Here is a 26,591-nt window from a genome sequence, read left to right on the forward strand (position 1 = left end):
CGCACCGGGGAAGTTGGCGCTAGCGTTGCCGAGGCGTGCGCCACCGTTGTCGGATTCTTGGAGGGCTAGACGACGCTGACATGTGGCATCAGCATCGCGTTCCCGCGACTCGGGGTCGGCGGCTTTTCGCCTGGGCTTTGGGGACCCTCACGCTAGAATCGGCACGTCGACGACGAGGCCTTTCCCGAGTGCATTAATTCTGGATGGATTTCCATGAAATTTCTTCAAAATTAAATCTGTCCGTTTCGTAAGAGAATGGATGGCTCATACCCCCTTAAGAAATGGCTCATACCCCTGTAAACGCGGCCTCCCCATTACGACGATAGAAGAGAAGTGAAATTCTACGCTGGAATGATTAGCAGTAACGCAGCCAGCTGTGGAAGCAGACGACGACGACGACGACGACGAATAATGCGGGAGCTGTGGCACGAGCGCGTGCCGACCACCTGTGCAGTTCTGAGAGCAGCTGGTTTCTTTAGCGTTACATTGTCGGCGCAGGCTAGCGTATACAAGCTTCGCTTGAAAACCTAACGACGCGATATTCGTCTGTTAGAGGCTAGAAGAATGCTCCGACCTTTTCCCGCTATTTGAAAAGAAACGTGCTATAGTGAGGGGGCCCTTCACAAAAACCATAACACTATAGTGATGGGGTAACAACAGCCGATGCAGAACCTGTGCAATAGCAGACCCCTTCCCGCCGTCTGGTTAAGAGCTCGCGAGAACTGACCCTCCGCGACGCCACCTTCGAGGGTACAGTCTGCAGTCTGCATTATTATTTTCTTTTTAGGGGGCGAAGCTCCTTAGAGTGGGTCTGTCCGTCCTCTGTAGTATGTAGTAGTAGTAGGTAGCCACGTCTACTTTTATGAAAAAAAAAAAAAAGAATTCCGAAAGTTGTGTCCGTAGCGCGGAATCGAACCAAGGACCCCTCGCTTCCGAACGCGCGGCGCTAACCACTACGCCACAAAGCGCACATGGACACACGCACCACGATGACAATAAATACCCAACATTAACGAAAGACTGCGCGTTTCTAACGCGTTTGTGCTAGCGCGTTATGGCCCGTGTAAGAAGCTGGTGTAAGACGCTGTGGCATCTCCGCCTTACCCCCGTATTCATAAACGCTCCTCGACTTGAACTTGACTTGCCACCGCCTTGGGCAGCGCGTTCGAAACGCGTTGAAGGCGGTGGCAAGTCAAGTTCAAGTCGAGGAGCGTTTATGAATACGGGGGTTATACTCTCTCAGCAATCATGTGATGGCGTCGGCAAACGCGGTGCACGTTCCGGCATGTGTAAACGGCTGCGTAAGACGCTGTGGCCTCTCCCCCTTACTAGAGAGTACTGCACGTTTCTAACGCGTTTGTGCTAGCGTCCCCTTAAGCGGGAGATGGTGCAATTATAATGAAGGGCGCTGTTATAAAATAGGAATGACGTCACATATGTCGCGTGTCATTGGTGGAAGACAATCGTTCGATTTAGTGCGGCGAGACTGGGCGAATTACACGGAAGATTCACGGTTTACCGATGATTCCCTCCGGAGCTTCGCCCACTCATCATCATTCACCCCGTGGATATGCGGTTTCTTTTTTAATTCTGGCGTGCTTCTTCTTTTTCCCTAAGCTTCGCCACCACGCCTTACATTCACGCAACAATTACTTGACCCTTTGGACGTGCGCATCTGTGATGTACTTCCGATTCCTGACAGATCTGTTGCCACTGATATTCAATTCGATGACATCTTTCCTAATAATTCAAAATTACTTCCACATAGCATTCTAGATGCTCTATTACAAGATCATCTGCAGAGCCTGCAAACAAATATCGTTATTGCGACAGATGCCTCACAATGTGAGGAAAAATCAGGTGTTGGTATATTTTCCCCTATTCTCGATTGGACATTTTCTCTTCGGCTGCCAGATTTTATACCTATATTTTTAGCCGAATTCATGGAGGTGGTGCTGGCTCTACGCAAATTAGACCCATCAATTACGTCTGCCGTGATAGTCACTGATTCATTATCATTGTGCTCATCCCTCACCGCTTCTTGCGACTCTCGCGTATTGAGGACGTTTCATTCATTGATACCTGGTTATTTGAAAAGTTTGCGTTTAATTTGGGTGCCTGGCCATAAAGGACTTATTATAAATGAAATAGCAGATTCACTAGCCAAGGCGTCGATAACCGGACCAATTTTTCCGTATTGTCCTTTGACTGCTCATGTCACTGCTGCTAGATTTCGCAGGAGTGTCATTATGCAGGCAGTGTCAGGCTCTGCTCTAACCAATTGTTTGGAATACAGACATCTTCTATACCCTTGGCACAGAGACTTTTGCCAAAGCCGGAAAATTGAAGTTGCCATCACGAGGCTGCGCTGCCGTATCCCTACGTTAAACTTTTACTTACACAGGTCTGGTCTGGTCCCCTAACCATTATGCTCATTCTGTGGCGAAGCGGAGACAATAGACCATTTCTTGTTGTCTTGTCGGCGTTTTTCTGCCACAAGGAAAAGACTACTGGAAATCCCGCTTCGCAATATTGGCCTAGATTTATCGGAACCTGTAATTCTATCTTTTGGAGCCTATATTATTGGGTTCAGCCACAGAAATGCTTGCTTGGCAATCCAAAATTATCTCATAGAATCAAATCGATTACCATGCTAAACTTATTGTCACCTTTCCCACCATAGTTTTCTTTTATTCATTTTTTAAACCTATTATTATTTAGTTTTTTTTTCTTCTCGTCTCACAAAATCTTCCTTTATAAACTCCAGTATTCCATTCGTTAATTCCCTTGTATTTATGCACCAAATATAACCACCCGATTCATGGCCAATCCCCCGCTGTGGGTATGCGCCACAACCTCTCAGGTCAACAACAACAACAACAACAACAACAACAACAACAACAACAACAACAACAACAACAACAACAACAACAACAACAACAACAACAACAACAACAACAACAACAACAACAACAACACAACAACAACAACAACAACAACAACAACAACAACAACAACAACAACAACAACAACAACAACAACAACAACAACAACAACAAAAACAACAACAACAACAACAACAACAACAACAACAACCACGCCTACACAGAGGGCTCCTGCCAAAGGGAGCGAAGGGAACCGTTGCGTAGCCCAGCATTAGGGGGGTGAGGCTCTTAGGTAGATGACGCTTTAGCGGCCGCTGGCCAATTATTAATGACTCGCTGTTACATGTTACTGTGCGCCCCAATTAGACGGGCCAACCATTGGCAAGCGCAACTCTGTGAACATAAAATGCTATGCAACGAAAACGGGGCCCCTTCATTTAGCAACTATATGGCGAGTGGGCCTGTCACAATAGTGTATAGGCGATTCTGACGGACCCCCCCTCGCTGTAATGAGCGCCATTTGAAAATTCGAGACGTGGGAATAACAATGCCGCTGTAACTAAGCAGGAAGTTAGTTTGTAACGCCGCTACTTGACTGAAAAAAAAAAGAAGTACAGGTTGATAGAACATAAGTTAGCCTGTATCGCTGTGGCGGACATTGCATAAAGACTGTCGTCGTTTAAGTTGTTCTCGTAGTGTGCGTCGCCTTAGAGATGCTGGAACATTTAGGTTTCATTTGTCATTTGCGGAAAGGATGTTTCCTTATCCATAGGACGCTGAAAATGTTATTGTCATCATCACAATCTCTGGCAACCATCTATTTCATTATTTCTTGTTGTTGTTGTTGACTTGAATGGTCGTGGTGCATACCTACAGTCGGGGAATCGGGTGGTTAAATGGTCTTCGCCGCCGCCGCTGCCAACAACAACAACAACGTCTACGACGACAACAACAACAAGTTGACGACGACAACAACATCAAGTCGACGATGACGACGACGATAATGACCACGATAACAACAACAAAAAGTAGAAGACGACGACGACAACAACAACAGCAACAACAACAACAACAACAACAACAACAACAACAACAACAACAACAACAACAACAACAACAACAACAACAACAACAACAACAACAACAACAACAACAACAACAACAACAACAACAACAACAACAACAACAACAACAACAACAACAACAACAACAACAACAACAACAACAAGTCGACTTTTGACGACAACAACAAGTCGACTATGACGACAACAACAAGTCGACGATTACGACGACGACTATGACTGCGATAACAACAACAAAAAGTCGAAGACGACAGCGACGACAACAGCAACAAGTCGACGATGATGACGAAAACACCAAGTCGACGACGACGACAACAACAAGTAGACGATGACGACGACGACAACAGCAACAAGTCGACGTTGATGACGACGACAATGACGACGATAACAACAAAAAGTCGAAGACGACAACAACAACAACAACAAGTCGACGATGACGACGAAAACAACAAGTCGACGATGACGACGACGACAACAACAAGTAGATGATGACGACGACGACGACAACAACAACAAGTCGACGACGACGACGACGACAACGACAACAACAACAACAACCACAAAAAGTCGACGACGATGACAACAAGTCGACGATGACGACCACGACGACGACAACAGCAGCAGCACGAAGTACTAATACTTCGTCGGTGTAGTGTGCAATACCGTTTCATACAACGCTGCAGTCGTTGCAGGGAGCTCTGTGGTATAGTGTCTACGGCCACCATTACTGTGGTGCCGCCATCGCCACTGCCATCATCAATGTCATCTGTGGTCGGCGTCGGTACAGGCCGGCGGCAGGCATGGAGCCCAGGCGGCTCCGGGCGGCCCTGCTGGCGTACTCGTGTGCGCTGGCTATGGCGGTCGGCCACCCTGCAAGTCGCCCGCGAGGAGACTTCCTTAGCCAGAGGGTTGCCAACGGGTCTCAGCGGAGCGCCGTGAAACCGACCTACACGTTGTCCTACCGAGAGCGTAAGCGTCCCCTGAACTCAAGAATGTCGCGCGAGACGAGGCAAAAAAGCCGATATGGCACCATAACGGAGGTTTTAGGAACGGCGAAGATGTTTCCGTCCGTGGCCTTAGCCTGCGTTCATATTTACAACCTCCACGGATGCAATCGTCGAAGAACGCTGTTTGATGAAGCGGAAGTCACAGGTCCCGTTCGCGTACGACATTAAACAACAACAACAACTACTTGCTTAAGACTCTCACCGTCTCCTTCATTGTCGCCTGTCTTTACTACTTTCCTTTTGCTGACAGTTGCGAAGTGGCCACCTAACATTAACGATGCGAAGCACTTCATAATGGAAGGAAACGTCTGAACAGAATGAGCTTTACAAATGACTATGGCGTTAAGCGAACGCAGTAATGTAAACCCTTTTTAGGATATATCTCGTACGTTAAGGGAGTGAACCCGTTCCCTATGCCGCTTTCTGTTGCAGAATATTACGGAGAACCTACAAAGTATCGGACATGTGTCTAAAGCGATCTCCGAGAGTGCAGTCCGTTGGACGATCTATCAGTTCACAGGTCATCGTCATCATCATCATGTCCACTTCAGGACGAAGGCCTTTCCCAGCGATCTCCAATTAACCCTGTTTTGTGACAGCTGATACCACATTATGCCTGCAGATTTTCTACTTTCATCCCTCCACCTAATAGTCTGCCGTCCTCAATTCTGCGCTTGCTTTGCCTTGATAGACATTCTGAAACTCTAACAGAGGACTGGTTATCTATCCTACGCATTACATGGCCTGCCGTGCTCCAATTCTTCCTCTTAATGCCAGCGATGAACTGGAATATCGGCTACTCCCGTTTGCTCTCTAATACATATTACTGCCTTTTTGTCTCTCAACGTTAGCATTTTAACAGCGGAGTTGTTTAAGCCGGCCGTACTTGTTCCGCGAGCCGCGAAACATCGCTGAGCTACAGTGCCTAGAATATACTAAGTATATACTTAGTATATACATATACTAAGTATATTCTAGGCACTGTAGCTGAGCGATAATTCACCTGGGTTGCCAAGCAACCACCTCGTGGAGCGGCGTGTGCTTCGCCTCCTCTCCGTGCCGTGCACATGTTGCCTTAACATCAGTGTATACCACCCATAGTCAGGCGCGGATCCAGGGGGGATGTCCGGATGTCCTGACTCCCCCCTCAGATTTCTGCATCGCCCCCTCGCTGACATGGGGGATGGCCCTGTCGCAAAAAAAAATATGGCCACCAGCATTCTTCAAAATTATTTTTCGCGAGTACCAGTGGTATCAACCATGTAGAAGTAAAGCTAGCTCGCTCACAAGCTTAGTTGTATTCCGTAGGGGTGTGGTGTGGCGAAGTTGCCGTAGTTATTTTTTTTCATGAACACCTTGGACCTCCTGGCGCCGGCCGTGCCTTACTCGTCCCATCGGTGGCGTCGAATGAACGAGGGGACGTCCCTTTTGCCAAGCACGCAGATGTCCGCGCGAGCTCCTTCGCGCCTGATCAACTCTGTTCCCCATTGAGGTGTCATCGGTTGCCTCATTGGCTGTCATCGGTTCCGCGACCAACCTGCTTAGTGAAAGAGATCTCTCGCTGAAGTGTTCATATATAAATAATACCAACTAACAGCTAAACTAAGAACTACGCATAGGCAACTTTTTTTTTACTGTAGCACTCAGTGTGATCCCAGTTCTTCTTCTTTCTGTGGTTTTACGTGCCAAAACAAGTTCTGATTATGAGGCACGCCGTAGTGGAGGGCTCCGGATTAATTTTGACCACCTGAGGTTCTTTACCGTGCACTACAACGCAAGCACACGGGCGTTTTTGCATTTCGCCTCCATCGAAATGCGGCCGTCGCGGCCGGGAATTAATCCCGCGATTTCGTGCTCAGCAGCACAACGCCTTAGCTGACTGGGCCACCTCGGCGGGCTTTGTGATCACAGTTACACGTTGACAATATCCAGTACGAGCACAGTGCCGTTCGTACGCTACAAGTTTTTCATTGTAACTTCGCAGTTTTATTGTCCTACATTAAGCATAGGAGGCTCAAGCCCGCCGGATCCTGTTTATCTGAGTGGGCGTTCTCGTGGAGCGGGGCGAAGCCTCGAGCAGCGGCTGCGAAGTGGGGGAGCGTGATGTCAGCGGCCAACGCCAGCACGCGGGCCTAGGATGGCGTCGCGTGGTTAGAGAAACGGGAGCAGATGCGCGCCTTGTGTAAAAGGATGACGTCGCGTGGGAAACAAAACATGAAGACGCTGGCTCGCGCTCTCGGCTACTAGGCCACATCGTTCTTGCAGGTGGCGTCGTGAGTCTTCTTCATACGCGGTGATCCGCATATCGTAAACAACCAGCGTAGTGGTTGCCGCGTCGGAGCTCCAAAGCAAAACGAAGGTGTCTCAGCCGAACACAAAGAATCTTCTTAAGGAAATCAAGGTGTCCCAACAGAACTCCAAAGACGGACCCGTGCTTACGCATGCATAACAAACCTGCGACAGATCATCCTAAATTTTATTTTAAGAAACAATACAGGCTAGACATACCGGGTGTTCAAAATTAAGCTTTATGGTTTTCTTAAAATTAGGCACTGGGAGGCACGTAAAGAGCACCTGCGCAAATAAGTTATGCGGCCAGGGGGACACAAAGTGAGATGATAATTATCGCTGTCAGCAGCCGAATTATCTAAAATTAAATAATTAACTATTCATTGACTGCAGTAAGTTTGTATGTTTGTATTCAAAAGTTAGAGGCAGTCGTGTTTCTACACAGTTTCACTTGGAAGAATTCCTCTAGCATGTCTATGCTCCGAGATATCCAACTCCAAATTTTAATTGTCGTTCGCATGATTACGCATGCAAGAGAGTGAGGATTGGCGCAAAGCTCTTCCATGATGTGACGCGGCTGTTGAGTGCGGCATTTAGTCTGACAACGCGGCGGAGGCATTGGCAAAGATAATAACTGTCCCCCTTCGCCTCACGGCTGGCGAAATAAAAAAAATGTCACAGTTTCGCCCTAAGGGCGAAGCAATGAATGCGATAGCAACACAGCAATGTCATACGAAGTAAGGTGAGCGGATTTGGTAGCAATGTGAATTGTAGTAAACATGAGCTGATTAAGTAAGCAGGTGTGCTGCGCCGTAAGTAGACCGACATGAAGAGAGACTCGATGACAACGAGAAGGCGCTTGTGAAACGGTGGTGTTGATGAGAAGCGCTTCCCGTGCGCATCGCGTGCGAAGGGACACAGCTGTAGCGCTGCACTGCCGATCCGGGCAGCATTGCATGTGTAGCGTGCGTTGGAAAATGTGGCCCGACTATTACTAACTGAATGAACAAGCGTGGTGTGAGCGCGCACAAACAAACACGAATAGATCACACTGAATGACTGCAGACAACGACTGTCAAAACGCTGGCAGCAAGCATACGCTGCTGCGGGCGAAGGTGTGTGCGGTCTATCGCTTCAACGGAAACTGAGCGGCGAATGCACGGCGCATAAAGGTCAGAGCCGTGTGGAGATAAGAGACGGTGCGGACGAGCGACGAGCGCAGTTGTTGGCAGATTCTCTCTCCCCTCCCCCCCCCCCCCCCCCACTCTTTCCGGCGCTGGCTTCCTGCTTCCTTGCTTGCGCGTGGGAGATGAGTGCGTTCGCTCTCCGTGATAGCGCGCGTCCCCGCACGCTTCCGCTCGGGCATACGGCGCGCGGTGAAGATTTTATCTCTACGGAACCTGACGGCAACGGCGACGGCGACGGCGACGACGACGGCGACGACGACGCCGACGGCAGAAATCCGGTTGAAGTGTCCATATAATTGCTACCGCAATAAAAAAATCGAAGAACCCGTAACCGCTGTCGTAACACGCTACCGCGCAGCCTGTAAAGCTGGCGGCAGCTGCCATGCCGAGATAATGGCGCGAGCGGAGAAGCCGGAGTGTTAATGCGCGTGCGTAATGGTGACCAGACGACCAGGCATGGTCATTGCCTGGGCTACGCAAATAAAGTGACTGCTGATTTCCAAGTATTGTAAGTTTTATTGAAATCAAAAGCAACAACTACACCATCAACAGCAGAAACCTTTTTAGCTATGCTAACGAATATTTCATACATACTGCCGCTTCAAGTTTGGTGTTGTCATGCACAAATCTCATGACAACACTTCACCCATCAGGATGTGAATGCCCTAAAAAATCTTAAAAATGCCTCCCTTCCCCAGCAACACAAAGCATAAACCGCTCGCGCGTCGAGTCGATAACTCTGCGCAGTAAGACAATTGAAATTTGGAGTCGGATATCTCGGAGCTCGAACACGCTAGAATAATTATTCCGACCGATACTGTGTAGAAACACGACTGTCTCTAAGTTTTCAATACAAACATACCCACTTACTGCAGTCGAAAAAATTAATTGTTCAACTTTAGTTAATTCGGCTGCTCACAGCGATAATTGTCATCTCACTTTGTGCCCACCTGCTGGGTGCCTAATTGCCTAATTTTAAGAAAACCATAAATCTTAGTTTTGAACACCCTGTATTATCAGGCACAGCCGCCAAGCACATGGCTGTATTGGGTAACGTCCTTTTCCTATAAGCTCGGAGAAACCGATACCTGGCTTCGCTAAAGGGCTTCTTCCTCTTACTGGGGTTTTACGTGCCAAAACCAGTTCTGATTATGAGGCACGCCGTAGTGGAAGGCTCCGGATTAAGTTTGACAACCTGGTGTTCTTTAACGTGCACTACAACGGAAGCACACGGGCGTTTTTGCATTTCGCCTCCATCGAAATGCGGCCGCCGCGGCCGGGATTCGATCCCGTGATCTCGTGCTCAGCAGCGCAACACCTGAGCTGACTGAGCCACCACGGCGGGCTAGAGGTGTTGCTCTAGCCTTATAAAACGCGGGTTTATCGTGAGCAGAAACGGTGCATTTCGGTAAATCAGAAAGGCTACTATCATCATCATCATCATTGACAGAAGCTGACCCCCCCCTCAGAAAAAACCTGGATCCGCCCCTGCCCATAGTGTATAAATATATATAGTTCAGGGTATCAGTGTATACGGCCCATAATCGTAGCTGCGAGGCACAGTTCACATCGTGTGGTAGCTGAAGAGGAATACATTAGTCGCCTTTCTGCGTGTGCTGACAATGGCGCCGACGCTCGTCTCCTCGCCCGCAGTGTACCTGGAAGAGGCGTGCGGCGGCCTCGCGGCCAAGGCGCAGCGTTCGCACTACCTCAGCCTGCGCGACCAGAAGGCGAGCATGGCCATCTACTCGCACCGGTCGGGGGTGCTGCCGCGCAGCGTGAGCAAGTGCCGCATCCAGATACTGACCGAGTCGCATGCACGGCTCACCATCTCCTTCGTCAAGCTGGACACCGTCGAGCAGCCCTTCATATGTTACATGTACCTCAAGGTCGGCCGATGCAAGCCACAATGAGGCCCCAGAAGAAATTATATAGCCACAGTCAACAAGACGTATCCCATATAGACGTATAACTTATAAGACACACAGGCTCTCTGTACAGATAGCCAGTGTACCTTGTAGATGAACGTTTATGAAGTTTCTTTGAAGGGAAATCGGCTGGTGTCTCAAAGTGCAGAGCCGTAAGGCCATACAGTACTTTCTCTGTGCGTAGTTGCGGTGTCTATCTAGAGACAGCCTTTGAAAAACGGGAAAGCTACATTTTTTTCTGTAAACTACGGTAGACGTCAATTTTTTATCTAACTCGAAGACGTGTCTCAAAGGTAGCTGTCCACTTATACGCAAATAGGGCAGTGTACGGGTCTATGTCATTGTACGTAGAGACAACAGCTCCTATTCCTGCTGTCTATAAAGCGGTGGCATCAGGCTATAGGACTTTCTTTTAATTCGGGGCTACTACTTACAACGAAACTGATATTTCAGGCCTTCTTGAAAATGACCTCGCGAATTCCAGCGGTTTGTCATTATAAGTAGTAGTTGACAGAAAGCTCTTTGTTAATATTACAGTGGTGGTTTCACCATTTCCCCCGCAGATCTACATGACCGACAAGCCCGACCTAGTGTGCGGCAAGCAGGCAACCGGTAAAAGCATCAGCACCAGCACCTCACAGATGACGCTCGAATGGGTGATCAACAATGGCGGCGAGAAGCCCGGAAGAATAGAGATGGTCCTGACCAGCTATAAGGACAGCGGTACGCCTGTCACTGCCATCAGCCTGCTGAAAATGTCTTGAGCGGGGGCAAAATGTTTAATGACAAAGTGTCGAAGTGACTGTATTCTGGCTAAACGCAGCGACTCTGCCCTATTGGTTCCCATGCACTCCTGTAACCACCACACATGCAGATCGGCAGCTAAATGTAGCGGCCTCATCGGTTACGGAACTGCGTGTAACGGCGCTAACCGGTATCCATGACAGCAGCCAATGGTCAACGTTTGAACTGATCTAGTGAGAGCTCATATAGCTTCGATACTTTTCGTGAACGTCGTCGCGAAGGCGACAACGACTAATTTATTAAAGAGCGCAGATGCGATGATGCGTGGAGCGGCGACGCAACGATCGAACGCCCGATGGTCTTTCGCGTGACTGTCGTTCTCTTTGGCGGTTATTGGCTCATAGCGATTCCGCTGCATTTTCAAACCACCGCGATGGCTTAGTGACCATGGCGACCTGCTGCTGAGCACAAGGCCTCGGTTCGATTCCGGGGCGTGGCGACCGTGTTTTGATGAGGTCTTAATCGAAAAACACCCGTGTATATACCGACATTGAACGCACATTAAAGCACACCTGGTGGCCAAAGTTAATACGAAAACCTCCGCTACGGTGCTTCTCATTGAGAATTTGTTCCTTTGAATCAATTTCATACCTCCCAGGAGAGTTATCATGGTCTTGATAATATTAAGCGCCAAGTTTGTGTGTTGGTGACGGTGAAAGGCCGACACATTGCGAGAAACCTCGTGGGCATGTTTGGGATTACTGGTACTCTTCCATTATCAAAGCAAGCGCCTGTCATTGAACGAATAAAGCCGTAATTAGCTGCAAGTTCCTAGGAGAAATATTTCAACTTTAATCGTCGATACTGACGTACATCCAAGCTTGTTCGTGTGTGCCGTTTTCGCTCGTTCGTCGTTTTTTTACGCTGCGCGCTCACGATGCGCACCATGACGTGTAACTCGCGCCATAGAAGATGCAATATCCCCACGTCCCCTGGGTTGCAGACCTGTCCGGAAACTGCGAGTCCGGCATGTACGCCTGCAGCAACCGCCACTGCATCTGGTCGGGATTCATCTGCGACGGCGTCAACAACTGCGGTGATGGAAGCGACGAGCGCCTTTGTAGTGAGTGCAGTAACCTGTATAGCACATCGTGTCAGCGTCCACGTGCGCTATATAGCACATGTGCGAGTTATACTTGAACGCTTTGAACCCTGTGAGTTTTATTGGCGTATACTGTTTTGGGAAACACAGCAATATAGTATTCTTGCAGTGCTCCTCGCAGCAGTTCAACTTTGACATAGAGGACTGCAGACTGACCCTTCGTTAATAGGTCTTCGCCTTAGGTATCTTATGGGCCACCTTTCTCGAACAAAATGCAAGCGATGCTGGAGTTACAATTCCAGCATTTCCTGGCTTGAACACCGATAAAGATATGGTTTACCCGAAACGTGTGCATACGCCGACAGAATTATCTGTCGTTCATTAAACAAACTTAAACTGAATTAAACATTAAAGAAATACTAAGGGTGATAGCCTTGTACAGCCCCCTTCATTCATTTCTGAAGCGATGGAGCGTTGTGGGGATGAACGAAAACACAGATAGTTGAGGGTAGATTCATGGTTTGAGGAATAGTGCTAGATCTCGTGAGCTCATCGAAATCCAAAAATAATCTGCTACCGTCTCTTAAATGTCTCGTTTTCTTTGCGCTATCTGTCGTTAGCGCTTTCTCTTCGTTTCAAGCACAAGGCTGCCGCGCTCTAGAAAGCCGTGACAGAGGCTACGTATAGCTTTTGTAAAATGGAAAAAAGAAAGAGTAAAGAAACCAGAAGGTCACTACACACACAACCGCAGCTGACTGTGCGACGTATATTCGGCCACCTGTTGCATCCATACTGAAACCTGCGTATGAAGGCCAACTCTCGTCCTCAACATATACCGCCAAGGGCTGTCAACAAGAGAATTAGCCTCCACTTGTAGGGCACAGCGCAGCGGGGATTCAACGATGATAATGCTTCTAGTGTACTGGTTTCTTTTGAAAAAGACTTGCACTTAGCAACTGAAAACGTACGAGCTGATGAACAGAGCAGTAGGGCTTTTTTTCCCTTCTTCGTCATCCGATATGGCTAGGGTGGAAGTGTGACGGAAACCTCCGCTTCTGTTAAAATTTCAGCATTTCACTGTGTCGTGTACGCTTCACGAAAATGCGTTTTACAGCGAAAGCTGTATATTGCTAGGCGAAACGAAAAACCGTCCGTCTTATGTTTCGCTAAACGTCTCCATTGACTGCGCCGTCAGTGCAACAGGTGGCCCCGGTGAACGCGTTCCCGCCATTGCCATGATGGCGCTGCTCTGCCCGCAACGCCACCTCCTCGGCTCGCCGTTGTCGCATGCGTTCGATATCTCGAGTTAGCTCGGCGTCGTGGTTAGCAGCATCCGCCCACCATTGGCGCTTGCGTTTTACTAGAAACACAAACATGTAACCAATAATTGAGAAACGCTTCAATACAGCGTCGGGATTAGCCCACTGCTAAACACCGGGGCCGCACGTTTCAGCTTCGCTGGTTAACCATCTGTACGGAGTGCTTGGGCGGTGTTTTTTTTTCTGTATTTCGTTATACAGGTTTTTTTTTTAAATTCGGGGCAACTAAACTTCTCATATCTACAGGCCTCTGCCGTTTTCGCTGATAAGACGACGTGGCTATAGGCGGACATTAGCAGCAAGAAAAATCACAACGATCATTCCTCCATTAAATAAAATATGCTAATTAGCAATAATTACTAACTTTAGGGCACATCTTGTTAGAGCGAAATTGAAGCTGATGAGTAGTAATGTTATGTCTGCTTAGGATGCAATCCTAAGACTAGCCCCACTTTGGAGATATACGACCTTAAAATGTACTACGAAATGCACTGGTGTTCCAGTAAACAGGGCCCGAATTCACAAAAACGTCTTACGCTAGCATTGTTCGTAAGAAAGAATTCTAGCCAATCCGGATGCCAGACATATCATTAGGGAAAGCGGCCAGCCAATGGCAAAGCGAACTTACGAAAGAAAAGCTTTGTGAATCTGGCCCCATTTTCGCAAAAGCGGGACTTTAACACTTCGGGAAAATCCTAACTGGAACGCTGATGCAATTCTAGCAGAGTTTGTGGACGAATATCTCGACAGTGGTGCTAGTCTTAATATCTCTGCTAAGAAGACATAACTTCACTACTCCTCGCTTCAGTTTCGAAATAACATGTGCCCAAAGGTTACAATTAAAAATTTACCTAGCATATTTCTGTTATTTCGAGAAATTATTCTTGAAATTTTTCTTTCTGCTAATGTCTCCCTGGCCACGTTGAGTATCTGCAAAAACGGCTAGAGCCTAGATATGACTGTAGGTTTTTTTATAAGTGTTCCACAAAAAGAAACACCTGGCACGTACACCTGTTTTTACTGCTACATACAGCTACTGCTGCTGGCTGGAATTTACAGAGACTTTGCAAGCAGCTGTATCACTGACGGACCGCAGAATAGCGTCATTCAATTACGGCCTGGCAAGATATGTTCAACCGACCTTAACAAGAAAGCCGTTTTTTGAAAAGCCGCACGATAATCATTGACTCCACTTAATTTCCCGCGGTGATTCCTCGATGCTTTTCTTTGTCCCTACTTGCACCAGTAAAGCGCATGTGTGATAAAATTGAGTTCGAATGACTTTGCTTCTATCTGAAGGTGCTCCCGCAGAAGAGCCGCAAGGTGCTTAGAGCTCCTTCATTCTTACACCATTCAGTAATCATAACAGCCAATTCTTAAGTACACTTCAGGATGAAGGCACCTCCCAGCGATATCCAATTGCCCATATCTTGCGTCAGCTGACTAAATCTTTTGTGTGCTAATTTTCTTATCTCATCACGTCCCATTATCCTCTGCCGTTCTCAACTGCATTTGCCTTCCCTTGGCAACCGTGTTGTTACTGTAACAGACGACCAGTTTTATGATTTACGCATCACATGACTTTCCCAACTCCACGCCTTCCTCATAATCTCAACTACAATATCAGCTTACGAAAGGGAAACTTGTCATCCAGACGACTGTACAGCACGAAGCTATACAAAGGGTTTCATTTGTGGGTTCGTGCTTACACAGTCGGGTAGATGAAAAGTTTCAAGTAGCGTGAGCAGACGGAGACAGAACAAGGGACGCCCATCCTTTCTTGCTCTTATTTCCTCCGTGTGCTCGCGCTGTAAAGCACCTATAATGTCGCACCGACTAAGCCAAAGAAACGTGTTGAAATTTTCCCTTTAATGAACGTTTCTCCACACGTGCGGGCATTCGAGGAAATGATTTGCTATAAAATCAGCTGCACTTGTTTGCTCTCTTACCCACAGCGCCGTTTTCCTGTCTATAACTGCACTGTACATGTATTGATGCAGTGCGTCAGATCATGGACCCTAATATACGCGTACAGACAGAAGCATATATCCGGTCCTCACGCTTCACGTGTAGCTGATACGGTGTAGCTGCTCCCAAAAACATAATGTTCCCTCAGCTAACATGCGCGCTCATCTCCTATTTTTGGAACTGTTTGGATTTTTAAAGAATGTAGCTTTGAACGCTGTGTGCGTTGCGCAGTTTTGGGATCGATTCGCTAGTGAACAAAATAGCAGCAAGCATCCATCTTGTGAGCTGTAATTTTTCCACCTCCAAATGCCAGCACAAGTAATCTCAGTTCTACCGGTTATAAAGGCTGATATATTAGTAATATTTTGGATGCTTCTACACTTAACCTTTTCCTGTGTGAATAACCTGGTTTTCGGCTACTTCTGCAGAGATTTGTTTCTTATTTTCTTTCGTCTCTTTTTTTTTTCTTAGAGTTCGATGCTGGTACCACGCCGTTTAATGCTCCGTGTCTCAGACCATGCGCAGGCACGAACACAAAAGTACTTTTGACGTAGGCTATACCACACGATGGAACGATGGAACGAAAAATGGTAGGCGTAACGTTAAGAGTAAGGAAGAGAGCGGTGTGGATCAGAGAGCAAACGGGCATAGAAGATACTCCATAGTTGAAATTAAGAGAAAGAAATGGAGCTGGGCAGGCCACGTAATGCGTAGGATATACAGTTACAAAATGGGTGCCAAGAGAGGGGAAGCGCAGTCGAGGATGGCAGAAAACTAGGTGGAGTGAGGAAATTAGGAAATTTTCAGGTGGAAATTGGAGAATCAGCTAGCGCAAGACAGGGGTACTTGGAGATTGCAGGGAGAGGCCATCGTCCATCAATGGACATCAAAATAGGCTGCTGCTGCTGCTGCTGCTGCTGCTGCTGCTGCTGCTGCTGCTGCTGCTGCTGCTGCTGCTGCTGCTGCTGCTGATGATGATGATGATACCACACTCGGCTCCCAAGTGAGAAATTAAGGTCACTGACCAAGTCAAAATTATTACTTGCATGACGTCTCGGAACCCATGTGGCTTCCTCGTTTATATGTCCCAAAACGTCAAGCGATAATTATCACTTGTTCAGTGACGTAACTTTTTAACTTTTTTGCAACATGCTACCTGACCAGGGGTCCTATAAAGTAAAAGTATTCCAACCTATTTTTATTCCAATCTCTTGCCGCCAAACTTACGTGCCGACGCAAGCATCGGGCGGTGACCAGCAGCGTTGTTTGAGGATGCTAGCACTCATCTTAATATTTTTTGCGCTGCTTTCTTCGATGCACATTTGCAAGTAAAAGGCGGCGTGGCTCTATATGCTCTTTGCGTCACTTTTGTTCACATTCAAAGCGAATAGCATTGCCTACCTTGACAATTTTTTTAATCTAATTGGCTGAGCAGAGGCGAGGAGCGCGCAGAAGTAGAGAGTGTTTCGGTGGGGCCGAGCTATCGCAGTGAAAGTAGATAACCGGATGAGGAGGGCGGTGTCGTTGTCGGCGGTTGGCCCACTTCCCCTTGCTTAGCTTTCGGTGTCTGGTTGAAAATCGCGGCGGCGTGCAGCGGAAGGTAAAAGTAGCGCTAAAACAGATCCTCATCGAAGAAAAGTTGGCAGAGTGATGCCATGTACAGTCAACCACAAAAGTTTGCGGACCACGCGAGCGCGTGCCAGACTGCCTATCCGCGCCACCTAGCGGTACGCCACCTAGCGGCGACAGGGGCGCTCTCCCGGATATGAGCCCTCTTGGTACTCGCCTGCCTGTTAATTTTTTATTCCCGTGCATGACATTGTTAGTTCGTTGTGTTGACGCAGAGCGCTGTCTGCGATAAGACCGCCACATATCTGGCTTGATAGCAGTATCGGAGCAATCACTGCAACCTTTGTCGACTGGTGTGCCAGTGGGTAGATAAGTTTCACGAAGCGCTGCGACAATTTTTTTACGCGACGTTTACTGGCGCACTTTGGTTGGCAGCATCTTGGTCCAATGAGTGTTGCTGCTTCTGCGTCTTGAGAGAAAGGGTAGGGAGGTGTTTCACTGTCATCAAAAATAAAGAAAAAGCGGATGCATAGAAAATTTTCTTTCACACATAGGCGCATCTTCGCATCAGTCGCTGAAAACGTAGTAGACTTGCTTCAGGCCACGTGGTGATTGCCTATTTGGAAAGATGCCGCTGCGTGTTCCACTTGACGAAAGAAGGCACATTGTGCGTTTATTTATAGAGGGAATACCTCAGCGCGAAATCTGCCGCCGAACCAACAGGAGCCGGACTGCCGTGAATAGGATTATTCAAGCTTTCCGCGACGATGACAGATTCACAGATATGGAGCGCAGTGGACGTCCAAGGGCCACGACTGAGGAAGAGGACCGCCTGATTACGGCCGCCATCGTTGCTGATCCTTTTCAAAGTGCAGAGGATATCCGAGAAGCGCTCTCGCTCACGGTATCGTCTGAGACTGTAAGAAGAAGGCTGAGTGAGCTTGGCCTGCAGTCTTTCGTAGCAGCACAGAAGCCCTGCCTCTCAGACAGCCAGCTACAAGAACGACTCATGTTCGCTACAGCAATGAAAGATTGGACAACAGAGAAATGGGGCGATGTCATCTTTAGCGACGAGTCAACTTTTTCCATGCGCTGGGACCAACGGAAGCGGGTTTGGCGTCCACTAAACTGCAGGTGTGTTTACAGTGTATTGGCAGTTAATTCACGAAGCTAATTCTGCATCACAACATGTTTCACGTAAAATGAGCTTTTGGACATTACGAGATTTTTCTGTAGTGGTATTATGTTGAAAACATTAACGATTGTTTCATAGTACTACTTACTCTGAAGCTAATTAAAAGCTGCCAGTGGGTCTTTCAGTACTATCTAATGATGTTTGCACGTTTTCTATTGCAACTCTATAACAGCATTATAAAGTTCATACGCAAGAGGAATCACAACATTTTTAGACGCGCCGCTGGAACCCAATTGTATGCTATTTCTTGCAGATATCTGCCTAATTACACACAGAGTGTTCTATCCAGTGGACGGTGTTCCGTGAGCGTGTGGGGAGCAATCAGCAAAGATGGCCTTGGTCCCCTTGTGTGTCTGGAAGGGCCCTTCACTGCGTCACGGTACTGCGACGTCATCACTAGACACCTCGTTCCGTATGCGCTGGACGGTCCCTTCAGCGACGGCTGCTATTTTTTTCAACACGACCGCAGCCCGATCCATAAAGCACGTATCGTCCAGTCATTGCTAGAAGAACATGCTGTTTGCCAGCTTGAGTGGCCTCCATGTGGCGCCGACTTGAATCCCATAGAAAATGTCTAGGGCATGTTGAAGAAACGGCTGTCCACACGAGCCAACCGCGGCCGCACGGCCGATACGCTGTGGCAAGCGATCGCACAAGAATGGGAAAGCCTGCGCGGTCGACCGGAGATTACTGAATCTTTGTACGAGTCGATGCCCACACGCATCAATAAGGTGCTAGAAAACGGCGGACATTTCACTTCCTACTAGATCATTGAGAGACCTATGTTTCATGACACTTCTGTAAATGTCTTGTGAATAAATTCATCCCCTTCAGACACGAATTATGATGCACTGTCTGCAAATGCGTCAAATGCGCATGGCATCATTTCAAGACGCTCACTATTACATTCCAAGAAAGAAGACGAAGCAATGTGCTGTTTTGTGCGAGTTTCAGTAAAAAAAATTAATTAGCGTATAACTCATTACCTAATTATTCTGAAATCCGTCAGCTTCAATGCTTGCATAAAAAGAATCAACTATTAGGCCCGAAACGCATGCACACTTGCTTTTTCGGTTGTATTCGTGTCGACCGGAGAAAAAAATACTCTTGACGTTGGTCTTGGAACGCGGCACGTCGAACGATTGTCTAACATGGTAGTGTCTCCAGCAAAGTGATCATCTGCAGCAATAAGCAGGACAATGAAGTTAACTGACCGCTAGTTGTCCCATCAGGAAGCGGACACGAATGTGCACACTGAGTTTTAGGTCATTTGAAGAAACACGTGGTGTGGGACGCGCCTCCGAAGTTCGAGTCCCCAAACGAGGACGCCGTGTCGCAAAGGGTTATAAAAAGAGTCATCGCACCCGATTATTTCTTATTTTTCTAAATGTAACCACTATAGCAGCGCGGTGGTTCGGGCTTTGCGCAGCAAAACCTGGGCGCAGGCGATCAAATCCCGGCCGCTACTGTCACTTAGCGATGGGGGAGGAACGGAAAAATTCTGCCTACTGACTAAGCATCTGTGTCCCATGGCTGCCTCACCGCTCACTCACGCACTCACGAAAAAAAAAAAAACAGCGTGGCTACGCGAAAATAGAACTGATAACAGCCGAAGAATACGCTGTCTGATTACTTGTACTGATATTGTGATCTCAAAATATAAGCAAGTAGCCCTGGCTAACAAAGAGCGCGTCACGTTGAAAGAGATAGGTAGAAAATATTTGCGCACAGTGCGAAAATAGACAGGCCATAGATTTAAGGAGGGATGCGTCTTCAACGTAGCGCTGCTGTCGATCGCTGGTGACGTAGCGGAAGTGTCGCGAAGAGGCTCTTGGCCACGCGCTCGCGTGGTCCGCAAACTTTTGTGGTTGACTGTACATGCCAAAAGGGCTCGACAACGTTATCTGCTATGCAAAAAAAAGAAGAAATACATTCACCGGCGATTAAGATAGTCCATAATGCAAAATTTGAGCGCGGCTCTCTATACGTGTTTTCATTTCGCGAAGTGTGGCGCGACTGCCTCGCTAATTGGGAGATCGCGGGGGCCAATGCGTGGGTGACGCGCGGGCGCGATTCACAGCCGCCACCGCAAACAGACGTCCGCTCATGCAGCGCTTTGGTAAACAGAATACGCGTGCTACTCTGGCGCCATCTCGTAGCCATCGTCACCGCAGAGTCCGTCTTGCGCCGCACTACGCTTTTCTTCCCACGCTTTGGCCATACCCTCCTACTCCGCTTTCCTCCTTACGAAAGGTTACGAGGTACGACGCCGACGCTGACGCTCGCCGCAGGAACGGACGTCTAGGATCTGCGCCCTAAAATTTTATTATACGTAAATAAATCCATTCTCCCCGGCAGCTCCAAGCAGCCAGTGCCAGAGCTATCGGCGAGCAGGCATCATCCATTCATTATGTGACAGGGCAGTCTCCGACTATTCCGAAAAAAAAAGTTGTTTTGTTCGGCATATTATAATGCAATTTTATTTAATTTTTTAATGCGTACACGTCGCTTTGACTTGGTGAGTTCTCGCGATTTTGTGACGTCGCATGACAGACAGGTGAAGTTGGCGCAGCATGAAAAACGTTTGACCAGTAGCGTAGAATCGGAAACAAAAAAGGTGTAGAATCGGAAATAATTATTTTTTCTTTTCTTCGGTCCAATCATACGTAATAAATATGTATACGTCAAATCAGATGAACAGTTTTCGCGGTTTACCTGCCGTCGCGTGACAGACAAGCGAAATGGGGGGGGGGGGGGGGGGGGGCAAAAATTTGACCAATCGTAGAGCCCTGTTTGCAGAAATGAAATAGGAAAAGTTTGGAAAACGTTTAAGTTATACGTCGTGCAGGCACTCATCTTATTATTTTTTACGCTGCTTTCTTCGATGAACATTTGCAAGTAAAACGCGGCGTGGCTCTATAATCCTCTCTGCGCGGCGTCGCAGTCGGCGGTCGCCAAGACCACACGCTCATCCTGGCCATCGTGGTGCTGGTGGCGCTGTTTGCCGTTGGCACGGGCATCGTCTTCCAGATAGCCTACAACCGATACAGCGGAAGGGTGAGCACTGCTGCGCGCCACCTCGGTGGACCTGTACACCATAGGGGCAAGGCTATACACGGAAGCGGGAAATGTCCGTCAATGTGTCTATTTCACTTACCATGCCAATATTGGGGCTGTCGCAGCGCTCACCGCCAGATGTCAACTGCCTAAATCTCCGCGCTCCATTGCACCTTTATATGTTTGTTTTACCGCGAAGCTGTTACCATCTAATTGGTCGGGATCTTTCGTGGCGTGCTCACCCCAAAATCGGCCGCTTTAAAAGGGGCTTGTTTTTTAGTTTCTGCGTAACAGAATTATGTTTTTCTCCTACATTCGAATTACATTCCGATGCTATCATGTCTATAGATTGTGTGTAAGTCGTACTTTACGAATTTTGTGACACAGTTTACTTCGAAAAAAAAATCACTTATTTCAATAACGCACTTGCGCCAGGCGGAGGGCCTACAAGGATGAGGATGTATGCTGCACTTCCGCACACGTGCGTGCGCGCGTGACGAACGTGTGTACACAAGGTATCTGTCCTTGATGCGTGGGTGCTGTGCCCGATGCATCTGTCGAACAGCGTGTGCTGCGACTGTAATTGACATTATGGCAGACGTTGTTCAAAAACAGTACCGCCCCAGCAACTGAAAAAGGGGTTTGTGTTTGAGTTTTGGCGTACCATAATTTTGTTTTCTCGTATATTCAAATTACACTCCGATGATATGATTTCTCTAGGTTGTGTGCAAGTCGTATTTTACGAATTCACGGACAAATTTTACTTTCAGAAATTCAATTAGTGCAATAATGTTCTTGCGCCAGGCGGACGGCCTACAAGAATGAGGATGGACCTCAAACAGCAGCTGGAAAAGGACTTCGTCTTTCAATTTCCGCGTAATTAATTGAGTTATGTTTTCTCGTATATTCATTTTACAGTCCGAAGCTATCATGTCTGCAGCCTGTGTGTAAGCCGTACTATACGTATCTTTAACGCAGTTTACTTACAAACATTAATTTAGTCCACTACGGCACTTGCGCTTGGCCCAGAAGAATGAGGATGTATGCTGCACTTTCGCACACGTGCGTGCGCGCGTCACGTACGTCGCTTGAGGTGAGGGTGCTTGTGTAACCGTTTTCTAACGTCCGCGCCAGCTTCGCTGCACATAAACTTTCACAGGGTGGAATGGAGGCGGACTTTTTGACAGCGGAGCTGTGTAAGCTCTTGGTTAGGCCGCGTAGTGCGAATAAAAACTGCGGGCCAATCCTGGAGGTAGTGCAGAAATGGTCCAAGCCGAATGGCCCATACCCGTGCGAACTAGCGAAGCTGTTTAAGCTCGGGGATGGTCCGTCGGGTGTACGCCGCAAAACCTCCGCCTGGCGATAACGTCACCATGCGTCGCCTAGTAACGCGTCGCCCCAGCTGCGCCGACCGCGCCGAACCTCGCCACAGCTGCGTGAGCTGTGACGCCATTGCGCGCGCCGCAGCTTTGCCGAGCCATGAATGCACCACGCTGTGCAGAGTGGTTGCCGCGGCTGCGTAGAGGCGGAGCTAAGCCGTGACGTCACTGCACTGACCCACGGGATATATAGCTCCGCGTCGCTGCCGCGGCGGAGCTATATATCTCGAAGGAGAGGAAGCGCGGCGCGAAAGCCGCCATGCCTCTACTTGAGAGCGAGTGAGACGACTTCGGTCCGATCCCGAGTATCGCGCCGCCGAAGCGGCGGCGAAACGTCGGTGATTCGCAGGAGATCCGGAGTTACGAGCCCGCGAAACCGAGCAAAAGTGTTTGAGCGTCCAGAAGCCTCCAGATACTTTATTGACCGAGTGTTCGTTGCTTCTTGGGCTGTCGACGATTCCGGGGCGACGCTTGCGCAAAATGTGGCCGAGTATCGAAGCATAACCTCGCAGAAACTTAGCCGAATCAAGATAAAGCTAGTTGGTTCACCAGCTTCGCTGTTTGCCCAGTCTTCTCACTACTAGTGTGAAGCTGCCCCTAATTTTCTTCTTTTAAGTTCGTGTGCCATTATCAGGTCGCCCACTCGAGCTGGTGGAGCTGTGAACCGCTCCATGGTGATTGCACAATCTGGAGCAGGCTTGTTTTTCTTCGCTTTCTTTTTCTTCTTTCTTGTTTTCCTTTTTGACAGCGTTCCCACTATGAGTTGCACGAAAGGTGGATGCTGTCAGTGGTCTTTCACAAAAACCGAAGAATAGCAAAAAAGAAAAAAAAAAAGGACCTCACTTGACAGTCGGCACAGGAAAAACAAGAACAAAAGGATTGACATGGACACACTTAGCGACAACATTCAAATTTTGCTTTTAGCATGAAAACAAAATAAAGATAATTGGAAATGTATCCTCACGTGTGAGCGCGCGCCTCTTTCTTTCCTCGTCTAGTTTTTTGTGCGTTTCTTGCTCAGAATAATGCATTACCAGCACGTTCAAACCGCGCTACACTTGTAATCACGACACCTGCGGCAGTTGAAGTCGAAGCCTCGCAATAGATGTGAATGAGAGCGCAGCTATCGGACTTCCACGCCAGCTTTACACGGAGCGCTTTCGCATTAGTTTCGTTTTGCGCCGTCATTAAAGATGCGGATTCAGCCTTACTAAACAATGCGTCACGCCATGGGTTTCTTCGCAATTGTAAAACAAGTTGTGCTAAAGCTGCAAAGTTAAGTTCGCATTAACATTTCACGAAAGCACCGGCGCACAACTTGTGCACCTTTCCGAACGATAGCGCGGCGTTTGCGCCTACTAAGCGTTTCTCTATAGAGGTGAGTGTTATTTGTGCACCGGTTCAAACCCATCAGGCGACTTCAGCGGGCCGCTTTTTATTGAATTTGGCGGTCTATAGAGCCGTAAAATACAGACTGAGCTGAAATTAGATATCATTTTCATAAGCAACTTCGCGTGACAACTTCCACCGTGATCTAGCTTGGAGAATGTTTTTTTTCTTTTTGCCCTGGTGGATTTGATTTCGTTAAACATGGTCGCTCCCTCGGACTTTCTGGTAAAAAAAAAGTTGTCGCAGTTTCACCTGAAAGGCGAAGCATCAATTGCGATAGCAAATTTGTAGAGAGCTATACGGAGTAATGATAGTAGCTGTATGAGCTGTATAAACTTGGACATGCAGCAGCACCGGCCACACGCAGAACTGTTGTCGACGCCGTCGGCGTTTCGCCCGCGTTCGCACAAAATGCGTGCGGCGTTGGTGACTGTTGCCGGAGCCTCTGATATAAATAGGCACTTGGTGGCGCAGCTAAACGTCACCTCCCTTCCCTCCCCCTCCCCCCCCTCCCCCACGGCCTCTCGCGCGTCGGGAGAAGGCGCGTTTTGCTCTACATATATGGTGATTGTAAAGGAGGAAAGAGACGCCTGCTTCTGCAGCCCTTAAGCGAGCACGGCGCAGAACGCGCGTTTGTTCTCCGCCGTGCGTTCACTCCCCGATAAGTGGTTCTTGAGGGAAAGGGAAAGGTTGGCGCTATCTTCTGCAGCCCTTGAGGGAGCACGGCTCAGCGCCAACGGGGAGGGGTAGGTGGGAGCGAAAGAAGGGATAGAGTGGAGTCGCCATGGCTGGGCGAAGCAAAACCGGCAGGCATAGGCGGCACGTATCAGGCCGAGATGGAAGGCCTTGGTGTGCTGCAGAGTCTGCAGGGGTGTTGTGCCAGGCCGGTCAGGCCTGGGGTGGGGTGGGAGGCCGTGAGGCCTTCCCGCTTGTAGAAATGTCCTTAGAGGCGTGCGGAGAGCCCTGACGAGTCAAGGAACTCCACGACGCCTCGAAGTGCAGAAAGGTGGTGTCGGCCGGGGAAGAGGAGATCTTCCTCCTTGCCAGAGGGGAGGCCCAGGCGGCGGAACTCCTGCAGGAGTGGGCCCCGCTGCTGGAGGTACGCCGGGCAGGCCAGCAGGAGATGTTCGATCGTCTCCGGCTCCCCGCAGGAGCTGCAGGCCGGGGACGTCGCTCGTCCCAGTCGGTAGCTGCGTGCTGCCGTCCAGCTGCAGCCGATGCGGAGCCGGAGAAGGAGCGAGGTCTCCCTGCGAGCCAGGCCTCGCTGGGGGAGTGGTCGTGGGGGGCATCCCAGTGCCACCCGTTTGTCTGGGTGGTGGGTCGCCAGGTGTCGCCGCAGCCTCAGTCCAGTGAAGTCGCCCTCCGTCACGGCCCGACTGAGGGGCACAGTGGTGTGGTGGGCGTCCTTCGCCAGGGTGTCGGCTGCCTCGTTGCCCGGGATCCCTACGTGGGCGGGGATCCAGTGCAGGGACACCGGGTGGCCTGCGTCCTGCAGCGCTGTCAGCCGGGTAGACAGCAGTGCGACTCCAAGGCTGGGTTCACTCCCCGTGAAAGCGGGCGTCCCTCGCGCCCTTTCACTCGCACATACAGCGTTCGGCGGCGCGCGGCGACGATTTCATCTTCATTGACGTCATACGGAACCTCACGGCGACGGCGACGCCGACGGCAGAAATCTGCTTTTGAGTGTCCATATAATTGCTATCGCAATAAAATTACCTTTAGCACCGCTAACACGTCAAGGGTTGAACCTCGCTGCATAGAGAATGAATACAATATTATGTGTATTCCGGCATTTTCCGGAATTTATTGATTATTGATTGATTATCGATTAGCTATTGATTGACTATCGATTGGCTATCGATGACTGACTAAGCTTAAGTAGCCCCAACCATGTTTAGATAGACTTTACCAGGCTCAGCTTCGATAGTTCACAGAGATATGTGCCATTGCCCTTGGACCCTTTCTGCACTACCGCCAGGATCGGCCCACAATTTCCGTTCGCACGTTACGGAATAAAGCTCGGCTTAAACAGTTACGCTGTTAAAAATAAAATGACACTGACGAGAATGAGATATAACGGCTCTATTACTCTCTGACGCAGGTACACCGTTGAAAGTGTAAAATATTAGAGTGAACCACAACACAGACAACGAATACTTTCTCATGTCCATTTATTCGCATGCGCGTATGCGCTTTGCAGAGCTTATATGTCATTGTTTTCCATTGGTTCATGCAGGACGTCCAGACACAGTACGTGGTGGGCCCCAACCTAGAGCAACCTGGTGTCCTTAACGTGCCGAAGCCCTGATGACTTGCGTTACCAAGACGACCTCTCGTGTCGCTCCAATAGTAGTGTCGGATCAAATATAATGCCGCCTCATTGCAAGCCCGTAGGAAAATGCGGCCGTAATTATTGATACTTTCCTTGTATTCTAGCTTGTGCTTCACCGTATTTTTTATAGAATATTAAACAATACAACATGCATCGCAA

The 26,591-nt window shown here is 48.6% G+C and overlaps 1 protein-coding gene across 1 annotated transcript; it reads left to right on the forward strand.

Moving 5' to 3' along the window:
• Positions 1-4,709: 4,709 nt before the first annotated feature.
• On the forward strand, positions 4,710-26,591 carry LOC119444204 (uncharacterized). Its single transcript, XM_037708641.2, has 6 exons — positions 4,710-4,936; positions 10,104-10,339; positions 10,942-11,101; positions 12,126-12,245; positions 21,220-21,332; positions 26,337-26,591. Exons 1-6 carry the CDS (start codon positions 4,768-4,770, stop codon positions 26,406-26,408), a joined length of 870 nt encoding a protein of 289 aa, XP_037564569.1. The 5' UTR covers positions 4,710-4,767; the 3' UTR covers positions 26,409-26,591.

The sequence above is a fragment of the Dermacentor silvarum genome, chromosome 3 (assembly GCF_013339745.2).
Source record: "Dermacentor silvarum isolate Dsil-2018 chromosome 3, BIME_Dsil_1.4, whole genome shotgun sequence".
Taxonomy (NCBI): domain Eukaryota; kingdom Metazoa; phylum Arthropoda; class Arachnida; order Ixodida; family Ixodidae; genus Dermacentor; species Dermacentor silvarum.